General features: G+C 45.6%; 1 protein-coding gene across 1 annotated transcript in view; it reads left to right on the top strand.

Annotated features, from left to right (window-relative positions):
• Nucleotides 1-24,327, top strand: part of Plekhg1 (pleckstrin homology and RhoGEF domain containing G1) — a 194,333-nt gene extending 170,006 nt beyond the window's left edge. The window contains exons 12-17 of the mRNA XM_070010950.1: nt 2,492-2,525; nt 3,252-3,347; nt 5,126-5,164; nt 6,725-6,747; nt 9,534-11,154; nt 20,057-24,327. Coding sequence (XP_069867051.1) covers nt 2,492-2,525; nt 3,252-3,347; nt 5,126-5,164; nt 6,725-6,747; nt 9,534-11,154; nt 20,057-21,111 — 2,868 coding nt within the window. The 3' untranslated portion in view covers nt 21,112-24,327. The remainder of the gene's footprint in view (nt 1-2,491; nt 2,526-3,251; nt 3,348-5,125; nt 5,165-6,724; nt 6,748-9,533; nt 11,155-20,056) is intronic.
• The last annotated feature ends 375 nt before the right edge of the window (nt 24,328-24,702 follow it).

Here is a 24,702-nt window from a genome sequence, read left to right as displayed (position 1 = left end):
GCGTGAAGCCAGCTCCAGCTAGAAAGTCAATGAGATCCTTACCACCAATTAGCCAGTAAAAAGTCAGAAGTGGTAGAGCACCAACCAGCCTTGAGTGGAAAAAGCTCAGCAACTGCACCCAAGCCCCGAGTTCAAGCCCCAGTACTGGCATGAAGAGAAAGGTGGTAGTTTGAGGAAAGACCAGAGAGAAGCAAAACTTGCTGTGTGTTAGGTAAATGGCTGTGGGAAGGAGGAAGGAGGGATGCTGGTAGGAGGAGATGGAAGAAATAGGCTATATGTGTGAAATAGGAGTTCATTGGTTGCTTAGCTTTGTGCAGGCCGGCCTATTGCAATCCCAACCCAAGCCTCCCACATAGCTGGGGTGACAGTCGTCAGCCACCACACAAGGGGCCCAGGCCTGAGTCTAGGAAAGAGTTGGGAACATCCTAGCTAGGGAAAAGAAAGATCAGAGATGGCAGGGGAGGGTCGAGGAAGCCTTGGGGAAAGACCAAGGTTGAGGTCACCCGCGGGAGATGAGGTCATCTGGGGTGAAGCCAGATGGGGTTGGAGCCCCAGGGAAAGAGGCGAGGCTCAGAGCTGGAGAAAATGGAATCACCACTCCAGATGACTCAAATCCTTTCTCAAAGGCACCAAAAAACCCAGCTGTGGCTGCTGCCACTGTGAATGGGTGCCGTGAAACCGCTCCACGCTCTGTTCAGTAATATGGGCACTATCATGGGGGGGTGCACTGGGCACCTCCAGAGGGCAGAGCATGCCGAGTGGTTCCCAGGGCCAGGGAGGCACGTGCTCGAGCCCAGCACAGTGGAAGCTGAGTGGACAGAGGCCCAGCTGGTGGGAGGGCCCCTGGACTGGAAGAGCCGGAGAGCTTGCTCAGTCATTCACATCGGAAAGATGAAAATGCGGAAGTGAGTTGAAGAAGGGATTCTGGAGTAGGAGAGGCAGGACGTGTCTAGCATGCTGAGGTTCTGGGGTAATGCCGATCATGGCTACTACTTTGGAGTTGAGGAAGAAGTTATCAGAGACAAAGGGGCCAAGATGGACTAGGAGGGTGAGTGAACGAATATCCCCGTGGATGGCAGAATGGTCTGCCGTGAGCCTGGATACGGCAGAAATTAGGATCACCAGTGACTCCTAACTATAATCCTACCTACTCAAGAGGCTGAGATCCTGAGGGTCACTGTTCAAAGCCAGCCTCAGCAGAAAAGCCCATGGGACTCCATCTCCAATATAACAAGCAAGAAGCTAGGCTCTAGGCATGGTTCCGTGGTTTTATACTCAGGCCGTGAATGTACAAAAGGTGACCGGGGAGCTGGGCAGGACTGGTGGTTTACATCTGTAATCCTAGCTACTGGGGAGGCTGAGATCATGGTTAGAAGCCAGGCTGGGCAGCAAAGTCCTTGAGACTTCTCTCCAGGTGACCACCAAAAAGCAAAAGGCTGGAAGTAGAGGTGTGACAGAAATGGTGGTGTGCAAGCCTTGAGCGGAAAAGCTAAGGAAGGTGGCGAGGCCTTGAGTTCTGAGTTCAAGCCCCAGTACTGGAACACACACACACACACACACACACACACACACACACACACACACACACACACACACACACACACACACACACACACACACACACACACACACACACACACACACACACACACACACACACACACACACACACACACAAAGTAAAAGAAGAAAAAAGAAAGAAGACTGGCTTACATACATGTCCCTTGCACTGCTGCTCATGGTTTTCTGCTCTGTGTCAAGCAGTTCATGGAGCTCCAGCAGACAGCATGACATATTTCACCCAGGTTGCTGGCGCATCCACAACCTAAAAGCTACAGTTTATTGGGCACAGGCACACTGGGTTAAGTATTTAAAACTCCTCATCTGGCCCTCGACAATACACCTTTATGAGACAGATCTTGTTCTTCCAGTTTTAGAGAAATGCAAACAGAAGTTCATGAACACTGAGTACACCGCCCAAATCTTACAACCAACACCTGGCCAAATGCAGATTCCAGTTCATTTGTATTTTTGTCTCCAGAGTTCCAACTTGTGATGAGAACATACTTATTCAATATACTTTATCTACAGTAAAGTTATAATAATTTCCTATTTTACTTAAAACAGATGTTTTTACATCTTTAAAGCTATCATCATTTTTATATTATTTAAAATATATTCCTATGAAATCAAAGGAATGCCTAGTGGGACCCTGTAAACATTTTTTTTTTTTAATGTATCACTGGTCTAGTAATGTCTGGCTGTTAAAAATTGATTTAGGTCTCTTTTCAACTTCCTCCTATAGCTTTAATTCAAGATAGATGTTGACTGACACCTCGTGGATATCATGGGAATAGCACCTTTTAAATTTAATAGAAAGATCCACTTATTCCAATTGGTTAAGCTCTGTTTTAGGACTGATACCTTTAAAAAAGAAGGGGGAAAAAAGAACATTGTAATTACAGCTCCATTTTCTTTCTTTTTTTTTCAGGCCAAGCAAGCAATTCTGGAAATGGATTCCATCCGTAAGTTTTCTTTCTTTAATGTGAATAAAAATATTATCATCTGTATCTATCACATTTTCTATCAGTTATAAGAAAATAACCACTATCTACTTTAGAGGTTTGTTGTTGTTTTAGTCCGTACTGGAGCTTGAACTCAGGCCCTGGATACTGTCCCTTAGGTTTTTCTTCTTAATGCTGATGCTCTACCCCTTGAGCTATATAGCTCCACCTCTGGCTTTTTGCTGCTTAACTGGGATCAGATGCTCACACTTTTCCTGCCTGGAATGGCTTCAAACTGCCTTCCTCAGGTCTGTTTCCTAAGTAGCTAGGATTACAGGTGTGAGCCACCATCACCTAGTTTACTGATGGTTTTAACAACTAGAGCACACATTATAATCCATCCTAGCACCTTGATTTATTTCTCCATCCATTCTTTTTGTTTATCTGTGGGCCACTTAGTGGCTGTCCAAGTGTTTGCATCAACAACTAGTGTCAGATAGGCATCCATAGTCACCTCTTTCCCCTACCTCCTCTGCCACCCAAAATAAGCTCCGCCCACCCCAAATTCATATCCCTCCTCCTCCCACTCCCTGGTGGGTAAGGGTTTTTCTGCTATAGCATGAAGTCCTAAAGATTACCACCCCCCCCCCCCACCACCACCATGGTGATTTATTTCTGGATTGATAAAAGCAGGCTGAAGATAAGTCTTATCTCACGCCTACTCTTCCATGGTTGATTTCTTTCCAGACCATCCAGGATTCTGTTACAATCCTGAGGGAGACACGAAAGCATTTTGTGGCTCCAAAGAAGGAGCCACGCCATACCGGCTGAGAAGAAAATCTGGTAAGTAGGATGTTGTGATCAAAGCATAATGCTAAATAGGGACTTGATGTAAAGTTCCCTTTCAGGCTGGTGAGAAGGCTCATTCCCCGCGGAACTGAAACTCTGACATTCATTTTGATTGGGACAGCACCTCTCTGCGTGTGGTTTTTCAAAGTTTCTTTGCTATTGCTAATGGAAGCTGTATCACACACCTGATGCATGCCAAGGATTGTTCAAGCCCAACATTCATTTGCCAAGCCAGGATCCAGGAAGAAAGTCCTCTCCCAGCCTGCTCCCAGAGCTTGGTTTTATTTCAGTCAATACGTAGGAAAGAGCCAGGCATCAGTGGCTCATGCCTGTAATCCTAGCTACTCAAAAGACTGAGAGCTGAGGATCAAAGTGCAAAGCCAGCTCAGGCAGCAAAGTCTGTGAGACTCTTTTCTCCAACTGACCAGCAAAAAGTTAGAAATAGAGCTGTGGACTGGGAATGTATGTGGCTCAGTGGTAGAGTGTTTGCCTAGCATGCATGAAGCCCTGGGTTTGATTCCTCGGTACCACATACACAGAAAAGGCTGGAAGTGGTGCTGTGGCTCTAGTGATAGAGTGCCAGCCTTGAGCAGAAGAAGCTCAGGGATAGTGCCCAGGCCCTGAGTTCAAGCCCCAGAACTGGCAAAAACAAAAACAAAAAAAAAACAGAAATGGAGTGTGGCTCAAGTAGTAACACACTAGCCTAAAGCAAAAAAACCTAAGGGGCAGTGTCCAGGCCCTGAGTTCAAGCCTTAGTTCCAGCGCGCGCGTGCGTGCACGCGCGCGCGCACACACCCACACCCACACCCACCTTTCTGAGCACCTACTTTGCCCCTGTGGGTTTAAGGATACAAAGCACATCTGATTCTACTGGCAAGGAGCTCCTTGTGGGAGAGAGAGCATGGGGCTTCCTTCGCCGGAGCCTGTCTGATGGAGCTGTGGAGAGATAACAGGGAGAGAGGCAGAGAGAGAAAGAGAGAGAGATAATCTACGCCTGGGTAGAATGTGGGCCAAAGAGGCTGGAATTCTCCATCAGAGGCCCTGAGCCTGTGCCAGCCCGCCTGGGAAGGGAGCTGACATCTGCTTGGCCTGGCTGGCACACAGGTGAAGCTGGAGCCAGTGGAAAGGCGCAATACAGGTTCAAGTATGGGTGAGGCCACATGGAGGGTGTACGTTTGCAAGCCACAGGGAGATTTCAGGCAATGAATGGTGAGAATACTCACTTTTAGAGAAAGAAGTCTGGCTCTGTGTGGGGCAGGAAGTGAGCAGCAGACAAGGAAGGCAGGCCGCCACCATGCTGGCTGGGAAAGAGGCAATGAAGGATTGGAAAGAGGAATGAGGGCTTTACCATTGTCAGGAGAACTCGAGGCGGTGATGGATAAATCTAGGGGACGTTTTGCTCCCTAATTTGTGTGGGAAAGGTCAATGGTAATATGGACAGAGAAGAAGGGGCAGGTTGGGCTGGGGAGGCTGGGTTTGGGGTATGGAGAGTCTGCGGCGTCTTTCTGGGGTTGTTAAAGCTAAGGAAGTCGCCCTGCTAATCACTAGATTGGTAACATCTCATTTTGCCTTCTGATTTTGTGACTCCTGGTTCGTTAACATTGTCCCTTCCATGTTGACAGTGAGTTTCTTGCTCCTAAATATCTCTGAGTAAATTAGTGATTTAGTGACAGGAAGTTTCCAGAGCTTGGTTAATCTGTCAATAAGCGACTAATTTATTTATAATGAAAAAAATAAATTTGGTTTGCAAATGAGACTTTATTTATTCCCAGAACCTTCCTCAAGATCACATAAAGTTCTGAAGAGCAGTGGTAAGTATATTTGTGTTTTTCATTCTGTTTCATTCTAAGTCAAACCAGACATAGAAAACAAAGAGCAGATGAGTTATAGATTGACCTGGTTGATGAATGGATTACAGAAAGGTTGAGTTTTATCAGCAAAGTTGTCCCATTACAAACTATACAGTCAAATGACATATGTTATTTTTAGTCTAGCTTATAGATGTACATGCAGTTATTCTCCCTATATAAAGAAATCCCATGCAACAAAAAGAACAGGCAAAAGAATGTGCATACACATATGACAATTTCACAAAGGAAACACAAACTGCATGACATTTTGGAACATTCACCCTCATTAGGAATCTGAAACCCCATTCATTTAAATGAGGTGAGTGGAGACGGAGGAGCTACAAACTTGGCCAAAAGATATAGGAAAACAGGAACTGAAAAATTACTGGTGGGAGGGTACATTTTTACAGCCCTTATGGAAAAAAGTATCTAATATCTATTTAAATTTATAATGGTTATTTGCCCTTGACCCAACAAATTTCACTATAGGCCTAAATAAAAGTACTCACCCAAGCATGGGATTCCCCACATGTGTTGGTATTCTTTGAAGCAGTTGTAATTGAGTATTTGGTAAAACACCTATGTAGTATGACAGCAACCAAATAAATGATGGTATATCCATACATATAATGCAATACAGCACTGCTATTAAAAAGCATGAAGTCAATATCTACAAGCAAGCATGTTCATGTATTCTACAGACAATGCAAGGTTGCATGTTGCATCTTTGCTTAGAAAACCAGCAAGAGCAACCGATGCCCTGTGATGGGTACGGTGGGTAGAAGCAGGACCTGGAAAGATGAACATCAGGAAGAATTTGTGGCACTTGCTTTTAAAAGTAGCACCTTGTAAGGATGAGATGCCTGTCATTGTCTCTATGCGACTGTGTGAATTTTCCATAGCACAGGGCCAAGGAAACGCAGGAAAAAGGTTGGACCTTTCAGTTAAGACCAGTTAAATGATTGGGTTGCTGGTGACTCACACATGTAATCCTTACTATTCAGGAGTCTGAGATCTGAGCATCGCAGTTCAAAGGCAGCCCAGGCAAACAAAGCTGTGAAACTTATTTCCAGTGAACCAGCACAAAGCTGGAAATAGAGCTGTGGCTCAAGTGGTAAAGTGCCACCCTCCAGTAGAAAAGCCAAGTGAGACCAAGTGGGAGGGTGAAGTCCTGAGTTCAAGTCCATATCCTAGCACATACACACATTTGCAAACACACACAATTGAAATGTCTGAAAACAACAGGAGCACTCTCCTGCATTCTTGTGATTCTCATGGCTAAAGGCATGGACATGCTTTCCCAGGTTGTATGTATTTTTGTTAGGAAGCATGTTTCTGGAGTACAGGCTATGCAGCTGGGCTCGCTGAGCGAGGTTTGTGAAAACTACATCCAAAGGGCCAAGAGTTGTTAAGCTTCTGTTGTTAGCAGTAAGTGTGTAAGTCCTATATAAAAATATTAGTGCTCACTTGCAGAAGCCATATATTTGTAATTCTCAGACTTTCTTCTCTTTTCTTTTTCAGGAACAGCACAAGACATCCAGAAGGTAAGGTTTCTCATTGCCTCTTTTTTTTTCTTTTTGACAAACATAGGGCTTGAACTCAGAACCTGCACTGTCCCTGAGCAACACAGATCCACTTCCAGTTTTCTGATGTTTAATTGGAGATAAGAGTCTCACGGACTTTCCTGCCTGGGCTGGCTTTGAACTATGATCTTCAGATCTTAGCCTCCTGAGTAGCTAGGATTATAGGCGTCAGCCACCAGCCTCTGGCCCCTCATTTCTTTGGAAATGTTCTTTGTAGCCTTTATCTTCACTCTGTCCTTAGACAGAGTATGTTGGCATCCCAGCCTGGATGTCCAGTGGAAACAATTATGTTGTAGAAATCTTAGGTTTTATACTTTGTATTCATCTTCCACTTGTCACTATTTACATTTGATTAGGAGAGAAAGCATCCTTATCAAGTCTCTCCTCCCTGTCCCCTTCATCTCTTGGAATTAAAGCAAATGTCCATTTGGCCCTTGGCCTACGTTTCATCTGAGGAGCTCTAACCTCACCTTGGGGAGTTAATACTAGCTGCAAAGCAGTGTGATCTGTCTCCTGTTACCATCTGCCTTGTTTCTAAGTATAGCTCCTCAAAGCTCTTCTCATTTATCTCCTTCAATGACTAGGAATAGGAGCCCCTTCTTAGCATTTGATCTAACCAGGCATGGCCATGTAGTCCTAGAGTACCAGCTTCTCAGGAATCTGAGGCAGAAGGGTAAACCTGAGTCCAGAATTCAGACACTAGAGCAAAACATTGGCTCAAAACCCTAACAACATAATGCTGATAATGATAGTAACAATAAAAAGCCAAGCACAACAGCCCGTCCCTGTAATCCTAGCTACTCTGGAGGTGAAGTTCAGGAAGATTGCAGTTAAGAGGCCAGCCTGGCACAAAAACAAAGGTGGGGGGAAATGGAGGGGCTCCACAAGATTCAGCCAACCAACAAAAAGCTGGGTGTAATGGATGCACCTTATATCCCAGCTACACAGGAGACATAAATAGGAGGATCACTATCCAGATCTGCTGGGGCAAAAAGCAAAAACCCTATTCAAAAAGTAACAAAAGCAAGAAAAGGTGGGGCATTGGGGACATTGGGCTCAAGAGGTAGAGCACCTGCCAGGAGAGTATAAGGCTATGAGTTCAAACCTCCATGTTGCCAAAATAAATAAAGAAAAGAAAAATTACAACTAAGAATGTGGTTCGGCTGATATAAGAAATATGATAATATTTGAAAAAAAAGGAAACCGCTTTATGGTTATGGTTCTTCTTCTGATAAAAGGGGAAGACAGAGGCTGAGAAGGCTATGTCTGGGATGGAGCTGTAGCTCAGTGGTAGAAAACTTACCTACCCTTCCTAAGGTCCTGGGTTCGATCACCAGCATTGGAAAAGGAAAAGAATGGTGTGCTGAAAGATGCATATAGATGAATTGCCTGTGAAGAGGAGGGAAAAGGGGCTGGGAAGATGGCTCAGTGGTAGAGCGCTTGCCTTGCATGCATGAGGCCCTGGGTTTGATTCCTCAGCACTACATAAGAAAAAAGAAAAAAGCCGGAAGTGGTGCTGTGGCTCAAGTGGTAGAGCGCTAGCCTTGAGCTGAAGAGCTGAGGGACAGCGCCCAGGCCCAGAGGTCAGGCCCACGACCGGACCCCCCCCCAAAAAAAAGGAGGGGTGAGGGGTAATCCACTTCTTTTTGCACAAGCTACATTAGGAAAAGTTCCAAGGGCTGAGTTAGAATACTTGCCTGCCATGCACAGCACCCTGGGTTCAAACCTTTCCTCCAAATTAAAGGTCCCAAGTTATAAAACCCTGTTTTCACTAGGTTCTGGTGGCTCACACTGGTTATTGCAACTGCTATTATCCTAACTACTCAGGAGGCTGAGATCTAAGGATCACAGTTCAAAGACAGCCTGGGCAAAAAAGTTCATGGGACTCTTATCTCCACTTATCCAGAAAAATGACACAAGGGAGGCCTGAGCAAAAGTGCCAAGCAAGGATTACAGCCCTGAGTTCAAGCCCTAGTGTTGATACATGAAAGAAAGAGAGCAAGGAGGAGAGGAAGGAAGGGAGGAAGGGAGGAAGGGAGGGAGGAAGGAAGGGAGGAAGGAAGGAAGGAAGGAAGGAAGGAAGGAAGGAAGGAAGGAAGGAAGGAAGGAAAGAAGGAAGGAAGTCTTGAGCAGAAGCTAGATATCATGGCTGTGGACAGCTCTGTGCATTCATTTATACAACAAAGATACTTTGCCAAATACACGTAGGACTGAGTTGCCTTTGCCAGAGTTTTCTGAAAGTTTGGTGGAAGAGGGGCCCTTGGTTTTACACTGCAGAAGATCAGACCCAAGGCCTTGTGTGTGCTAGGGAATTGCTCTACCACTGAGCCACACCCCGAGTCCCAACTCTCCATCCCTAGCTGGTCTCCTACACTGGGGTGATGGCTTGGGGGTCAGATCTGAGTTGGAGTCCTAGCCTTAGTACTGGTTATCTAGAGCAAGTTACTGACATCAGGTGTAGCCTAGACTCAGAGAGTCTGGTGTCATTCATACAGTGATTACAAATAATTACAGATTACCAGTGAGAGTCGCTTGTAAATAAACATTAACTCTGTCCTTGCTGCCCCTTTTTTCCCCCAACTATCTCAAGTGCTTTTCAACTCTATTAAAACTACCTATGTCTCCATGGTTTTCTTGGAGACTAGTGCTGTCCCGTGGCGCAGGACATAGCTAAGGAGAGGAGACATTTCCCAGGTGGAGTGCCTTCCCCAGGCTGCTCTGGTTCACTGGCTGTTGTGTGTCCTCAGGTTTGCAGAGCGGAAGGCGAAGGCGCGGTGCCGCTGACACCCGCAGGCCCGGCCCCAGCCCCCAGGAGCAGCCAGCCCAGCTCCGCCTTCCTGTCCATGCTCCGAGGGGGCAGCGCTGTCAGACACATCTGGACGGACCACCAGATCAGGCAGGCCTTGTTCCCCAGCCGCCGTCCCCCCCACGAGAACGACGACGAGGAAGACGACTACCAGATGTTCGTGCCATCCTTTTCCTCCTCCGATCTCAACTCGGCCCGGCTGGGGGAGGAGAGCGCGGTCAGCCGCCCTTGCAGCTGGCATCTGGGACAGATGGAGTACGCCGAGAGCCCGGGCTCCGCTCACAGGACTGTCCGGCGGGCCAGCAGTGCCGGGGAGAGCAACACGTGCCCTCCGGAGATAAGAATGCGGGACAGTGACAGCTGTCAGTGCGACGTCCAGGGGGGCCTGCAGAACGGGGGCGCTCACAGCGAAGGGAGGGAGGGGCTGGCGACCCCCTTTGGGTCATCGATCGAGCTGACGATTGATGACATTGACCACGTCTACGACAACATCAGCTATGAAGACTTGAAGCAGATCGTGGCCAAGCGGGGAGAAGCCGAATCCACGCCACCCAAACCAGCCAGGGACTCCCTGCGCCCCAAGAGCACCCCAGAGTTAACCTTCTCAAAGAAGCATGCTGACCACAGAACCCAGAGAGACAGCGCCCCAACGCAGCCCGCGCCAGAGGAGGAGAGGGGGGAGAACGTGTACGACACCATAGGGCTCCCCGCGCCCCCATCGCGGGACCCCACCTGCGGCAGCCTAAAGAGACCCAAGAGGGGCTCGTTTCTGGGGCTGGATGCTGACTTTGCCTGCTGCGACAGCCTGAGGCCGTTCGTCTCCCAGGACAGCCTCCAGTTCAGTGAGGATGACACCCCGTACCCCCAGGGGCCCTCCGAGGAGAATAACTACTTGAGCTTGCTCTACAGCTCTCCTCCCTGCAACTTGTCCGTGGCCGATAAAGCTCTGTCCGACAAACTGTCTGAAGAAGTGGATGAAATCTGGAATGATCTCGAAAACTACATCAAGAAAAATGAAGACAAAGCGAGAGACCGACTCCTCGCAGCGTTTCCCGTGAGCAAGGATGATGTGCAGGGCAGCCGGCACATGGAGAGCACCCCTAAACTGAGCAGGGAGGTGGGGCGGACACCATCTGCCCTGGCCCTTCCTGAGAGCCAGGCCATTCTGTCTCCTGGAAAGAGCAGGGCTGCCAGAACTAGCCGGGCCAACGGCTCCCTGCAGGAAGACCAGATTTGCGCAGAAGGCTCCTTTGCGGGCCTCAGTCGCCCCTCCCTGGCCAGCGAAATGCCTCTGGTGGACAGCATCTATGACCTGGTCAGTGACGGTCTCCCCCAAACAGACACGGACACCCCTGACCCTGGGGTGGATGCCACAGATAAGACCAAGAGCAGGGTCTTCATGATGGCGAGACAATACAGCCAGAAGATCAAGAAGGCCAATCAGCTTTTGAAAGTGAGAAATCCAGACTTGGAGCAGCCCCTGGCCAGCCAGCATCAGAAACCCGTGCACAAAGACTTGGCAGCCATCTTGGAAGAGAAGAGACAAGGAGGGCCTGCCATTGGTATGTCTGTGCAGATTTTCTTCCTTCCTTCTGTCACAGGAAGGCAGATTCTAACCCTCATTCCCCCAAGGCCATTGGTACTCTTCCTCTCCCCCTCCAATGAATTACACAAGCCGTAGAGTGGGTTGTTCTTACAGTTTTTGTACTCACATAACACTGACACTAGAGATTCAGCAGTTTACCTAGCTGGGTGCCAATGGCTCATGCCTATAATCCTAGCTACTCAAGGAGGCTGAGATCTGAGGCTCACTGTTCAAAGCCAGGCTGGGCAAGGAAGTCTGTGAGACTCTTATCTCAAATTAGCAAAAAGCTGGAAGTGAGGCATGGCTCCAGTGGCAGAGCACCATGAAAAGAGGTGAGAATATGAGGTCTTGAGTTTAAGTCCCACTACTGGCACCAAGAAGAGAGTAGGGACAGCAGACAGACCCAAAGTGTGAAAAGAAAAGGCAGTATAAGTTTTAACTAGTGTTGCCTAGAGCTTTCCCTATGTAATGGCAGTGTGTCAGGCTTATAAAAGCTCTGAAGGCCCAGTGCCAGTGGCTCAGGCCTGTAATCCTAGCTACTCAGGAGGCTGAGATCTGAGGATCAAAGTTCAAAGCCAGTCCAGGCAGGAAAGTCTGTGAGACTCTTATCTCCAATTAACAACCAGAAAACCGGAAATGGCACTGTGGCTCAAGTGGTAGAGTGCTAGCCTGGGCCCAGAGTTCAAGCACCATGACTGACACATAAGTAAATTAAATAAACAAACAAAATCTCTGAAGGTTGGGAAGTGGAATGGGGATAGATGGAGTTGGTCCTTACTTCAAAGTGCCAGTGAAGGTACCAACTTCTGCTAAGACATAGAGGAGTAGTTTTGCACCTGTCTGGTGGTACCATGACAGCCCAGCTGTTCTGTCACACACTTTAGCTCTCTTGGAGTTTTACAAACAGCTACTCTCATGCATTTAACAGTATCGAATTTGGTATTCTCATTTATGCTTCCCAGAAATTTAATTCTTTGTGGGACATAACTAGGGTCTTAGGGTTCATATTGGTAAGGTCAGCATTCTAAGAGTGATTCATGTCTCAGCTTTTTTTCTTTGAAGGACAGAATGTAAGATTGATCAAGGGGACAGCCTAGGTGTGAATAAAGCACATAATAGTTAAATGCAATAGAAAAGTCCTAGGGGGAGTTATAGTTCTCATCTGAGGAGCTTTTCATCTCCAGACACAGAGATTTCTGGGGTTAGGCCTGAGAAGCTGCATTTTAAAACCATGAGGCCTTCCATCATATTTTAATAAATCCTACCCTTGACTTTCCATTTTAGTATGGATAAAAAAGGAAGCCAGTTTTCCAATTAAAAGTCAAGGCTGGGTGCTGTGACTGGGCGTTGTAATCCCAGCTACTGGGGAGGGGGGTGGCGGCGCTCACAGTCTGAAGCTGGCCTGGAGAAAAGTAAAAGACCCTCTCTGAAAATTCACTAAAGCTTAAAGGCCTGGAGGCATGGCTGAAGCAGTAGAGCACCTGCCTAGCAAACACAAAATGTTGAGTACAAAGCGCAATAGTGTCCAAATAAATTTTTAAGTAAAAAATCAAAATGAGCTGGGCATGGTGATGCTCTCCTGGAATCTCAATACTGGGAAGGCTAAGACAGGAATATCAAGAGATCCAGGCCAGGCTGGGAATGTGGCTTAGTGGTAGAGTGCTTGCCTTGCATGCATGAAGCCCTGGGTTCGATTCCTCAGTGCCACAGAAAAAGCCAAAAGTGGCACTGTGGCTCAAGTGGTAGAGTGCTAGTCTTGAGCAAAAAAAGGTTAGGGACAGTGCCCAGGCCCTGAGTTCAAGCCCTAGGACTGGCAAAAAAAAAAAAAAAAAAAAAAAGGTCCAGGTCAGCCTGGGATACATAGACTCTGTCTCAAAACAAATCCACCATCACTAAATTAGCTTATAATGAAGGAGCATGTTTGGATGCATCAGTGCTTTCACTAGACAAACAGAGGCCACTAAGCTCCTTTCTTTGAAATTGACTTTATGTTCATGGAAATCGGAGAGGAAGAAGTGGATTCTCTCCATTCTAAGTGAAGTCACCAGTTCTGTGATAAGAATTTGAAAGGATTTTAAGTTTGGAAGTATTTAAGAATTGTCAAAAGATTTAATCCTCAGTAAAATTCCCAGCCAGATGGGCAAGTAAAAGCTTGGAATGGATGCCTGAGAGGTTTTATAGATGCTTTGCGTTGTTTTTAGTAAAATTAAGGTTAAGTGTGAGTGTGTATGTGTGTGTGTGTATGCGTGTGTGTGTGTGTGTGTGAGAGAGAGAGAGAGAGAGAGAGAGAGAGAGAGAGAGAGAGAGTCTAGGTGACATTAACGTTTTTTTCCTTACAATAATGTGCTGAAAAATAATCTGTCTCTTTCTCCATGCCAAGGCTGCTGGGCTGGCTTGTTAGTACTTAGAGCGAATGACTGGGCTCCAGCCCCAGGAGTACTTGGGTGAGGCACAGTGGTTTTAGAAATATGAGTATGAGGTGGTAGTTGCAGCCACTGAGGATGCAGGCTGGTACTTCACAGAATCCGAGGTTCCTGGCAAGCAGTGGCTCATGCCAGCAGACCAGCGTTGAAGCAGCAGTAATCTCATTTCCTGGGCCAGGTTGTTTGGAGTATGTGTCATCCATATCAATACAAAATGCTCATGGAAACCCACCCTGAGCTCTGGTGGCTCATGCCTATAATCCTAGCTCTTCAGGAGGCTGAGCTGTGAGGATTCAAAGCCAGCCTGGGTAGATACATCTGAAAGACTCTTCTCTCCAATTAGCCAGCAAAAAGCTGGAAATGGAGGTATGTGTCCAATGGTAGAACACTAGCCTTGAGCGGAAAAAGCCAAGTAAGAGCGCAGAGCTCTGAGTTCAAGACCCAGTGCCAGCGTACACACCAAAAAGAAGAAAGAAAGAAAAAAAAGCAAACCTCTAATCGTCTGATCCTTCAGCTAAATGATTAAGACTTAACTTTTTAAGCACTGAGTGGCTTTGGCTTTGGGTTTTCTCTGCTTCACTTTTGTTCTTTTTGTTTTGCCTTCTGGTGTCTTCTTGGGATCCCATGGGATCATTTCTCATTGTTTCTGGGTCCTTCCTTGACATGGCAGGGCTGCTGCTAACATCCTCCCGGCAAAGGGGAGATTCCTCCCAGGGCATCTTCTGAGAGTGCAGCCTTCCCTGGTCTCCTGCCCAGGGCCGGCCACCTTTCCCCGCTACTGGATTAGATCCACCTGGGTGACGGAGACCACTTCCTGTGCCCACTAGGCTTTCGATCCGTTGACGTGACGACGCCTTTTCTCTTTCTTGTTTATCTGGGCACAGGACGTGGTCGCCGCCTGAACCGATTCTCCAGACTTCTGCGCATGGGCCTGGCCACTTTGCCTGGAGCTTGCTCTCGGTGTTGTGCTCTATTCACCTGCTGAAACTCTCCAGCATCTTTATTGAACTCTCTACCCAGGGTCTACCGGCCCCAGGTCAGATTTCTGCCTATAAATCTCCCAACCAGGTCTAGTGGCCCCCTTTCTGGAGCCTGTTGGGGCCCGCTGGCCACCACACACAGTCAGACTCCCCTCCTCAGCGTCTTCACGATCAAGGAGGCCCCTGGGCTCCCATGTGTTAGGTGACATTTCACATGTAGGAAACTCCGTACATACTGGAGCGATGTTCCTTCCTCCTTGTACAGAGTTAGGGTAGGCACCGGTTCATGCTTTTGCCTACATCTCAGGCAACATGAGAAATGTGGATTTTAATCCTCTCTCTTGGAAAGAGCAAGTTTGATGATTTCCTTTGGCAAAGATTACATCACAGTTTTGATCTGAAGTCTTCAACTTAAGAGCCTTCAAAAGTGGGAAATCAACCAGAGACAACCCTAACATTCTCACACTGCACTCATGTATATGGTCTACAAAGAATGCAAGTACCAGAACAAAGGACCCGGGAAAACTCCACCCAGCCCACTACTGCTAGGCCTTCCAGGCCGCAGCATCGGACTCCAGCTACCTGTGTTCTGGTTCAGTTGCAGTCTGTGCCTTGTAAGCTTGTCTAGGTCCTGCTGGCAACATACAAGTTATTCACCTTCATAGGTGGTCAAGCCGAGACAATAAATAAATAAATAAATAAATAAAACTTAGCCAAGGTACTGGTGATCTGTAATCCTAGTTAGGAAGCTGAGATTTGAGGATCATAGTTCAAAGGCAGACTGGGCAAACAAACTTGAGAAGAGACTCTGATCACCAATTAATCACCAAAAGCCAGAAATGGTAGAAAACCAGCCCTGAGGGAATAAAGAACCAAGGAAGAGCATGAGGCACTGAGTTCAAATCCCTGTACTAACTAGCAGAAATACATATATATATATATATTATATATATACATATATATGTATATATATATACATATATATATGGAGAGAGAGAGAGAAAGAGGAATAAATATTTTTTTAAACAACCTTAAATTCGGGGGCTGGGAAGATGGCTCAGTGGTAGAGCACTTGCTTGCATGCCTGAGGCCCTCGGTTCAATTCCTCAGCACCACATAAGCAAAAAGAAAAAAGCCAGAAGTGGAGCTGTGTCTCAATTGGTAGAGCGCTAGCCTTGAGCTGAATAGCTGAGGGACAGTGCCCAGGCCCAGAGTTCAGGCCCCATGACCGAACCCAAAAAATAAAAAATAAAAAAAAAAACTTAAATTCACCAGTTACTGGTGGTTCACGCCTGTAATCCTAACTATTCAGGAGGCTAAGATTTGAGGATTGCAGTTCAGAGCCAGCCCAGGCAGAAAAGTCTGTGAGACTCTTACCTCCAATTAACCACCAGCAAACTAGAAATGGAGCTGTTCTCAAAGTAGTAGAGCACTAGCCTTGAGCACAAAAGCTCAGGAACACTGCCCAGGCCCAGAATTCAAGCCCCAGGATCAGCAAGACAAAAAAAAAAATCACACACACACACACACACACACACACACACACACACACACACACACACACACACACACACACACACACCAACCAACAAACAAACAAACAAACTTAAGCTCACTCTATTATCTTCTAGTGGGATACTTATTTACTCACTATTGGTAAACTGTCAACTCTTTGTCATCCAGAGAGAAACAGTTTCCCATTCTCAGTTTTCTATAGGCAGCATTTTTAATACAAAGCTGTCTTCCTGACTGCCCCCCACCTCCTCCTTGCTGTGACCTAATTTCTAAACTGTCTTTCCACTCTGTGGCTGGCCCCAGGAAAATCCATTGATTTAAAACCCTCTGGTTGAACTAAAAGAAGGGAGTAAGAAAGGTGGAAAAGGTCAGTAAGTTATATGGATAATACAGTAGTTGCTAATAGCAGTATTTGCCTAGAACTATGGTTGGTATTCTTCAGGAAGTTGAGCAAAACGTTCATCATTCTCTATGAGATCCCAGTTCATTGACTAACTAGAATAATAAGCTTGCCTATGCAAATTAACCAGTGGCACAAGGTACATGCATATGGATGCACATACTTAAGACTTTAAAAAAAATCAGGAAAGGATTCAAGGTAAAAGAGGGCATGTACAGGAATCTCACAATGTTGGAACTTACCTGTTTAAGCAAAGGGAGAACAGATTCTGAGAGGGAGGATACAGGCAGAAGAAATACTATAGATAGTTTTTACATACCTCTTTTCAGATCAGCTAGGCTGGAGACCACAGCCAGTCATTGTTACAAGGCTTTATGATTAAATGTTGATACTGGAATCATTTATTGTATAGCATTTGTAGTTAGTTCTGCATTCCTCAAAATTGGAACCTTATAAAAGCATCAAGCCTTCTGGATTGAGCTGTAGGGTCAGCTCAGGGGGCCGGGGTGGGGGTGGGGATGACAGTATATAGCTTGGACAGAACCAGCCAACTTCATGTGGGTTTTATAGTTCACGAAGATGGCTAACCCAGCACGCCTGTGTTCAAGTAAGCATTCACACACGCTTTCTCTGAGGGTACTACTAAATCTTCATTGATATTGCGGTTTTCTTTGTTGTTGTTGTTTATGTCAGTCCTGGGGCTTGAATTCAGGGCCTACACACTGACCCTGAGCTTTTGTGCTCAAGGGTAGTACTCTAACACTTGAACCACAGCTCTGCTTCTGTCTTTTTGGTGATTAATTGGAGCTCAGTCTCATGGACTTTCCTGCTCAGGCTGGCTTTGAACTTGGATCCTCAGATCTCACTCGACCTTCTGAGCAGCTAGGATGACAAGCATAAGCCACTGGCACCCAGCTTGCTATTGAGTTTTTTGTCTATACCATTTGAGAGGGAATTTCTGAGGTCTGAAAGTCTGGCTCCAGGGTAGAATGCCTGATTATAGCCAGCGAGGCCCTGAGTTCAAATGCAGCACCCCTCTAAAAAAAAGAAAGAAAACAGATTTTTGAAGTTCCTGTTACTATAAATGTCTAAACAAGTGTTCTTTGTCTTGAGGAGCTGGGTCTAAATATAGGCTATATAATGAGAAGTTGCAATTGTCTTCAACTCAGAGAGCTGAAGTGAGGATGGAGGGGCGAGATTGAAGAGCACACTACAAAAACGTGTTGTTTCTGTTCTCAATGAGACAGACTCAAAAGAAATGACAAGGCTGAGCACTGATGGTTCATGCCTATAATCCTAGCTACTCAGGAGGCTGAGATTGAAGATCACCATTCAAAGCCATTCCAGGCAGGAAAGTCCATAAGACTCTTTATCTCCAACTAACAACCAAAAACCCAGAAGTAGAACTATGGCTCAAGTAGAAGAACACTAACATTGAGCAAAAAAGCGCAGGGACAGCACTTAGGCCCTGAGTTCAAGCCCCAAGACCAGCATAAGAAAGAAAGAGATAGAGAAGATGGCAGAAACTCGATTAGGAGCATTTATTTTAAATTTAAAGAATAGTTTGATAATTATAGGTTACTAAACATATTCATACTTTGAGGGAAAAAAATGCATTGCTAGATTCCAGGGGCTCACATCTGTAATTCTAGATACTCAGAAGGCTGAGGCTGTGCAAGCTGGAGGACACAGTTCAAAGCTAGCTGGAGCAGAAGTCTTAAAAGACCGCATCTCCAGTAAACCAGCAAAAAAGCCAAATGAGAGGTGTGGCTCAACTGGTGGAGCCCTAGCCATGAGCAATAGTTTGAGGTCCCTCATTCCCTCCAAAAAGGAAATAGTAGAAGACATGGGGCATTTGCTGGGATAGATCTCCTTCACAGAGCTCACACTGGCTGTGGTCCAAGCAAAACAGAGGGTGCATGGAGTTCTTTGAATCTAGGGTAGTCATGTGGGTGCCTGCTTCGGGGTGGGGGCAGATCTTAAATGGATGCTGGCCCAGGAGAATGCTCTACCCATATCATGGTTCAGTTGATAACTTTAGAAATAATTGTCTGTGCTCAGAAGTGGGCTGCAGGGAGCATGGCCTCCTGCGGGTTAGTAAGTGTCAGAAACTCAAGTCCTGCCCTGGAGCTAGCACCAGGATGCACTGGAGAGCTGAGATAGCTGAGCATGCGGATTAGAGTTTCCCTCTGAAAGGTTTGGAAGACAGGCTTTCTTGCTTGGCTTCTTGGGGTGGGAAAGGAGACATGAGCTAGTCAATCTGTGGGGCTTGGAAGTCCTGGGGGAAGGTGTCCCCTTGGCATGAGGGGCCCAGAGGGCTGGCTGGGAACCTGGAGACTGACTTCCCTAGAAATCTGAGAGCAAGGAGCAGTGGTGAGAAGAAGGCATGGCCACTGCATCCCAGCTCTTGCTTTCTCTTTCTGCCAGTCCTGGGGCTCAAACTGAGGGCCTAGATGTGGTCTCTGAGCTTCTTCGGCTCAAAGGTGGTGCTCTACCATTTGAGCTGCAGCTCTACTTCAAGCTTTTTTGGTAATTTATTGGAGATAAAAAGACTTACAGATTTCCCTGCCTGGGCTGGCTTTGAATGGTGATCCTCAGATCTCAGCCTCCTGAGTAGCAGGATTACAGCTAAGATTATAACACATGGCTCTCTTGTTTTTGCTTTTTCTTTTTGCCGGTCCTTAAGCTTCTTTTGCTCAAGGCTAGCACTCTACCACTTGAGTCACAGTGCTACTTCTGGCTTTTTCTGAATAGTTTATTGGAGATAAGTGTTTCATGGACTTCCCAGGGTTGGCCTCAAACTGCGGTCCTCAGATCTCAACCTCCTGAGTAGCTAAGATTACAGGCGTGAGCCTCCAGTGCCTGGCGCTTGGTTTTTCTTAGTGACACATGAGTTCTTATTTATTGACTGGAACTTAAGTGGTGGCTGATACTCTTGTTTTAGTACACCTACTTTCAGCACTGACACTGTTCTATGCTTTATAAAGAGCATGGAAAATTTTCATTACAGAGGATGGACACGTGTAAACCTGCTTTTGAGATAAAACAATGCAGACTTTGATCTGATGTCATGAACTTTGCAGTGACATTTTGATTTTTTATTAAACTGTGTGTTGTTTTGTTAGTTTGTTTGCTTGTGTTACTCGTCCTCACACTTCACTTCTAAGTCCTAAGTTAAGTCTAAATTAAGTCCTGTCTAAGTCATCCTAGTTACTCAGGAAGCTAGGGCCTGGAAGATCATGGTTTAAAGCCACCCTGGATAGAATAGATCTTGAAACTCTATAATTAACAAGCAAAATGTTTGACTAGAAGAGTGGTTCTAGTGGTAGAATGCCAGCCATGAACATACAAATTGAGCTAGAGTGAGAGGCCCTCAGTTTGAGCCTCAATATCTGTGCGTGCACGTGTGCGCGTGCGCACACACACACACAGTCTGTTCTATCTTAAAGGTTTGTTTTTTTTTCAAAAGTATATTGGCTGAGATACTCCATTCATATATTTTAATCTTTGTACGTAGGAATAATCCTACACATATTTAATGTCTCAATATTTGCCTTGCAGGTGCCCGGATCGCTGAATATTCCCAACTGTATGACCAAATTGTGTTCAGGGAGACCCCCCTTAAAATTCAGAAGGATGGCTGGACTGCCACACAAGAAACGTCCCTTCTCCGGGCCTCGTCTCCTGCCCAGGCCCAGCGTGCCAGTGAAGACTGGCTGTGGAATTCAACCTACAGTAATGGAGAGTTAGCCGATTTCTCTCCCCGGCCAGAACAAGACTTGAGATCAAACTATCCCACATTAGAGATGAGTTCTAAAAGGACTCCCAGACAGCTGTCTGCAGCCTGCTCCGTGCCTTCTCTTCAGGTCTCCGAGCCTCTGCTAGGCTCCACGCAGCGATGCAGTGTGGTGGTTAGGCAGCCGCACAAAGAGAATCTGTGTCAGGGCCAGCTTTACAACTCCCTGGGGCGGAAAGGCCTCAGTAAACCTCAGCCTTACAACAGGTCCCACTCTTCCTCATCGATCTTGATAAACAAATCCCAGGACTCCATCAACTACCCTGGGGACATGGAAAAGAAGCAGCTGCCATCAGTACACCAAAGTTCCAGGTGCGAAAGTCACCAGGATTCACTGCCCAGCATGGGGGACTCCTGCCAACAGGACAGTGACAAAGGCTCTGATCTCACGCTGCAAGACTCTCAGAAAGTTCTAGTCGTGAATAGAAACTTACCCTTCCATGCCCAAATAGCAGCCCAGAACTATTTTTCCAATTTCAAAGAGATCGAGGGAGACGAAGATGATTATGTAGAAATCAAATCAGAGGAAGACGAGGTGGAGCTGGAGTTGGCCCAGAGCCGTTTGAGGAAATCTGACAAGCTTTCAGGTGCTGACTTTGCTGAAGATGTCGGTGGGGACATATCCTGTCCATCAAATACTCCATGCCCCCCAAAAGAGCCAATAAACAGCAAACTTGGGCTGTCCCCGTATCTGACAGCATATGATGACTCCGACAAACTGAATGGCTATCTTTGGAGGGGGCCATCACCCAATCAGCAAAATATTGTCCAGTCTCTAAGGGAAAAATTTCAGTGTCTCAGTTCAAGCAGCTTTGCCTAGTAAGAGCTGGAACAAGAGTTGCCGAAATGAACTCCTTCTTAGGCTCATAAGTTACAGATACTCATGAGATGTTTTATAATGCACCAGATCCAAACAATTTTATAACAACAAGAGGTGTAAAAAAAAGAAAACACACTTTCTTTGACAGCACATTTTGAACTGCTGATCATATAGCCAGGACTGGACTTTAGCAAATCTAAGCAGATTAGCAATGCCTTTCCCCATGCCGATCGACTTCACGTTTCATGTATGTCGATCTTGCTTGAAAATTTGTTTGTTTTTTTAAACACAATAGCCATGCCAGTATTCCCATACTTGAAGACAAGCAAGAACATTCATTCCCATGTTATCCAGGAGATTCATCCTAGCAAAGAGCTTACTTGTTTTTAAAAGGAGACTAAAGAATGCTTCTTACATTAGAGATTTTTGTACATTTATGGCAAGACCCTGGAATATAGCCTCTCATAACCTATTTTAAATATTACTGTAGCAATTCATTCCCGTAAAGAAATTGGGTGATGAATGAAAATTAAGATGTTGCACTTGGGCCAGTTTAGTGTAAGCAAAAGTCTCAGTGTTCCTGAACAACACCCTAACAATGGACTGCCCTGCGCATTACAGTGATTATGTGAGTCCTGGGGCGAAATGAAGGATCCCCTTCATGTTTTGAAACTCAAGTTCACTCAGAGGCACACTGACTTCACTATTAGAAAAGATGGAGAGGTTCCTGGGGACACCTTGATTATCTTTGCACACAAATGAAAGAGAAAACCCCCCAAACAAAGCCAACAATGGTGGCTCAGGCCTGTAAGCCTTGCTGATACTCAGGAGGCTGAGATCTAAGGATGGAGATTGAAAGCCAATACCACGAGGAAAGTCTCTGAGATTCTTATATCCAGTTAGCCAACAAAAAGATAAAAGTGGAGCTGTGACTCAAGTGGAGAGTACCAGCATAGAGTGAAACAGCTAAGGGAGAGCACAATGCCCTGAGTTTAAGCTCGACTATCAGCATGTACGATGCACACACAGGCAAATGTATACACACGCGCGTGCACGCACACAAAGAAAACACCAAAACACCAACTCCTCATGCCCATAGTGTAAACCCTAAGCTAAAATAAGACAGAGCACTTTAAAGTGATCCATTCCAGCAGTTTTTCATAGGCACCTTCCTGAGTTCTTCAGGTTGCAGGAATGGAGCAGGAAATTTATTTTCTCAACACCACATTCATACCCTGGGGATTTCTTTCCATGGTTCTCAGGTGTATAACAGCCCAAAGCTATTGGTGGTTAGTCTCTTAACTACTGACATCTGTCTTGTCATTTCATTGTGGTATTATATAAGAATGGAACCCCTTGTGAGCAGAGACCAGGGGAAAAGCAAGGACACGGTGAGCAAAATTTAAAAAGCTAGAGAGAACACAAATTTATTACTATTCTAGAAAATAATTCATTTTATGGAAAATTCTATCAAAAGCAGCCAGAATATTTTCTCCCCAAACCCTTTGTGTTCCTGTTAAAGGTTCTATGCATTCTATTATTCTCTCATTTTCTAACTGAAAACAAAATCCATTCCATTTTAAAATACATGGTAATACTCATATGGAAAGAGGGTCTGGCCTTTCAATTTAAAGATAGACCATCATATTGTATCAGCAATATCTTCCCATAATTTGTTTCCTTCTTTTCAAGTAGTGTGCCTTGTTTTCTTAACTATGTAACAAAATATGACCACCCTTTCTTTTTTTTTAATAAATAAGTACCCAAGGTATTTGTTATTCATTTTAAATAATAAAAAAATGGCCCAAGTTACTTGCTCTTCAAAATAGTCTCACTTCTTGTAGTTCATCAGACGAAGTCCTGGTGCTGGGTGTGGTTCAGTGGTCCATCGCTTGCCTAGCATGCAGGAGGCCCTGCACTTCATCCTCAGCATTGAAGAGAAAAAGAGAAGGTCTGTGTTTGACAGCATGGTTCTGGAAGAGAGTGTGTGTGTGTGTGTGTGTGTGTGTGTGTGTGTGTGTGTGTGTGTGTGTGTGTGTGTGTGTGTGTGTGTGTGTGTGTGTGTGTGTGTGTGTGTGTGTGTGTGTGTGTGTGTGTGTGTGTGTGTGCATGCTGGGCCTGGTGCTTGAACTCAGGGCCTGGGCACTGTCCCTGAGCTTTTTAGCTCAAAACTAGTGTACTACCATTTGAGCCACAGTTCCACTTCTAGCTGTTCATTGGTTCCTTGGAAATAAGAGTCTCATGGACTTTCCTGCCTGGGCTGGCTTTAAACTGTAATCCTCAAATCTCAGCCTTCTGAGTAGCTAGGATCCTGAGCTACTTCTATTACTTGTATTATGTTATAAAAATTTTCAAATTTAGTCAGCATCAAAAGACAAGCACTGGGCTGGGAAATGTAGCTTAGTGGTAGAGTGCTTGTCTAGCATACATGAAGCCTGGGTTTGATTCCTCAGTGCCACATAACCAGAAAAAGCCAGAAGTGGTGCTGTGGTTCAAGTGATAGAATGAGCAAAAGAAGCTTAGGGACAAGTGCCCAAGCCCTAAGGTCAAGCCATAGGACTGGCAAAAACAACAACAGCAATAACAACAACAACACCACAAGGAAGTATGTTCTTAGACTTGCTAGATATGCATAAGTGCACGTCTCACCTGTTTTTTCTTTTTTTCTTTTTCTTTTTTTTTGGGGGGGGGGGATACAGTTGTGGGGCCTGAACTCTGGGCCTGGGCGCTGTCCCTCCGCTCTTCAGCTCAAGGCTAGCGCTCTACCACTTGAGCCACAGTGCCACTTCCGGCTTTTTACTTTTGCTTATGTGGTGCTGAGGAATCAAACCCAGGGCCTCAGGCATGCAAGGCAAGCGCTCTACCACTGAGCCACCTTCCCAGCCCCTCACCTGTTTTTTCTTTAAGTTAACTGACTTGTCCAGGAATGCAGTTCCCGATGTTTCTTTTAAGTCTATATGACTCAAATTCTCTATCATCTATATTACTCTTGTGTCTGAGTCTCCAAGATTGTTCATTCTTTACCTCAAGGTCTTACTGCATGCCACCATGGTCATTCTGTAGGAGTATAGCAGCTGCCTGAAGGTGGCCATCTCCATTCTTTAGTTTTATAGATCACTTATGTGAGACAGGATACAGATTTTGAGAGCTCTGTGTGTGTGTGTGTGTGTGTGTGTGTGTGTGTGTGTGTGTGTGTGTGTGTGTGTGTGTATAAAACCATGTTCATACGTCTCCAAGTTATCATTTAAGTGCTTTTGTTATGTAGTTTCCTTTTGAAGGTGAGATGGGATGTATATAATTGGAGTGGGGGAATGTTCACTGTACTGAAAAGTTCTTCCTATGTTCCCATTCTGAAGGTTCAAGTTTATATATATATATGTTTACTTTTCATCTACTCTTTGTGGGGAAAAATATATCTAGGGAAACATAGTTTAAATACTGTATATAACTTAGCAATACCAATTATTTAATAAAGTTTGTAAAGTTCAAAGTAAACGATAGTGTGAATTAATGTGTTCATCCCACAACATCAGGAATTTTGTGTTGGACCTGGGTCTTGAATTCAGTGCCTGGACACTGTCTTTGAGGTTT

Source organism: Dipodomys merriami, unplaced genomic scaffold (assembly GCF_024711535.1).
Source record: "Dipodomys merriami isolate MVZ:Mamm:240054 unplaced genomic scaffold, mDipMer1.0.p SCAF_8, whole genome shotgun sequence".
In the NCBI taxonomy this organism is placed as follows: domain Eukaryota; kingdom Metazoa; phylum Chordata; class Mammalia; order Rodentia; family Heteromyidae; genus Dipodomys; species Dipodomys merriami.
The sequence above is the reverse complement of the archived record's forward strand: the minus strand, read 5'-3'. Positions and strand labels throughout refer to the sequence as shown.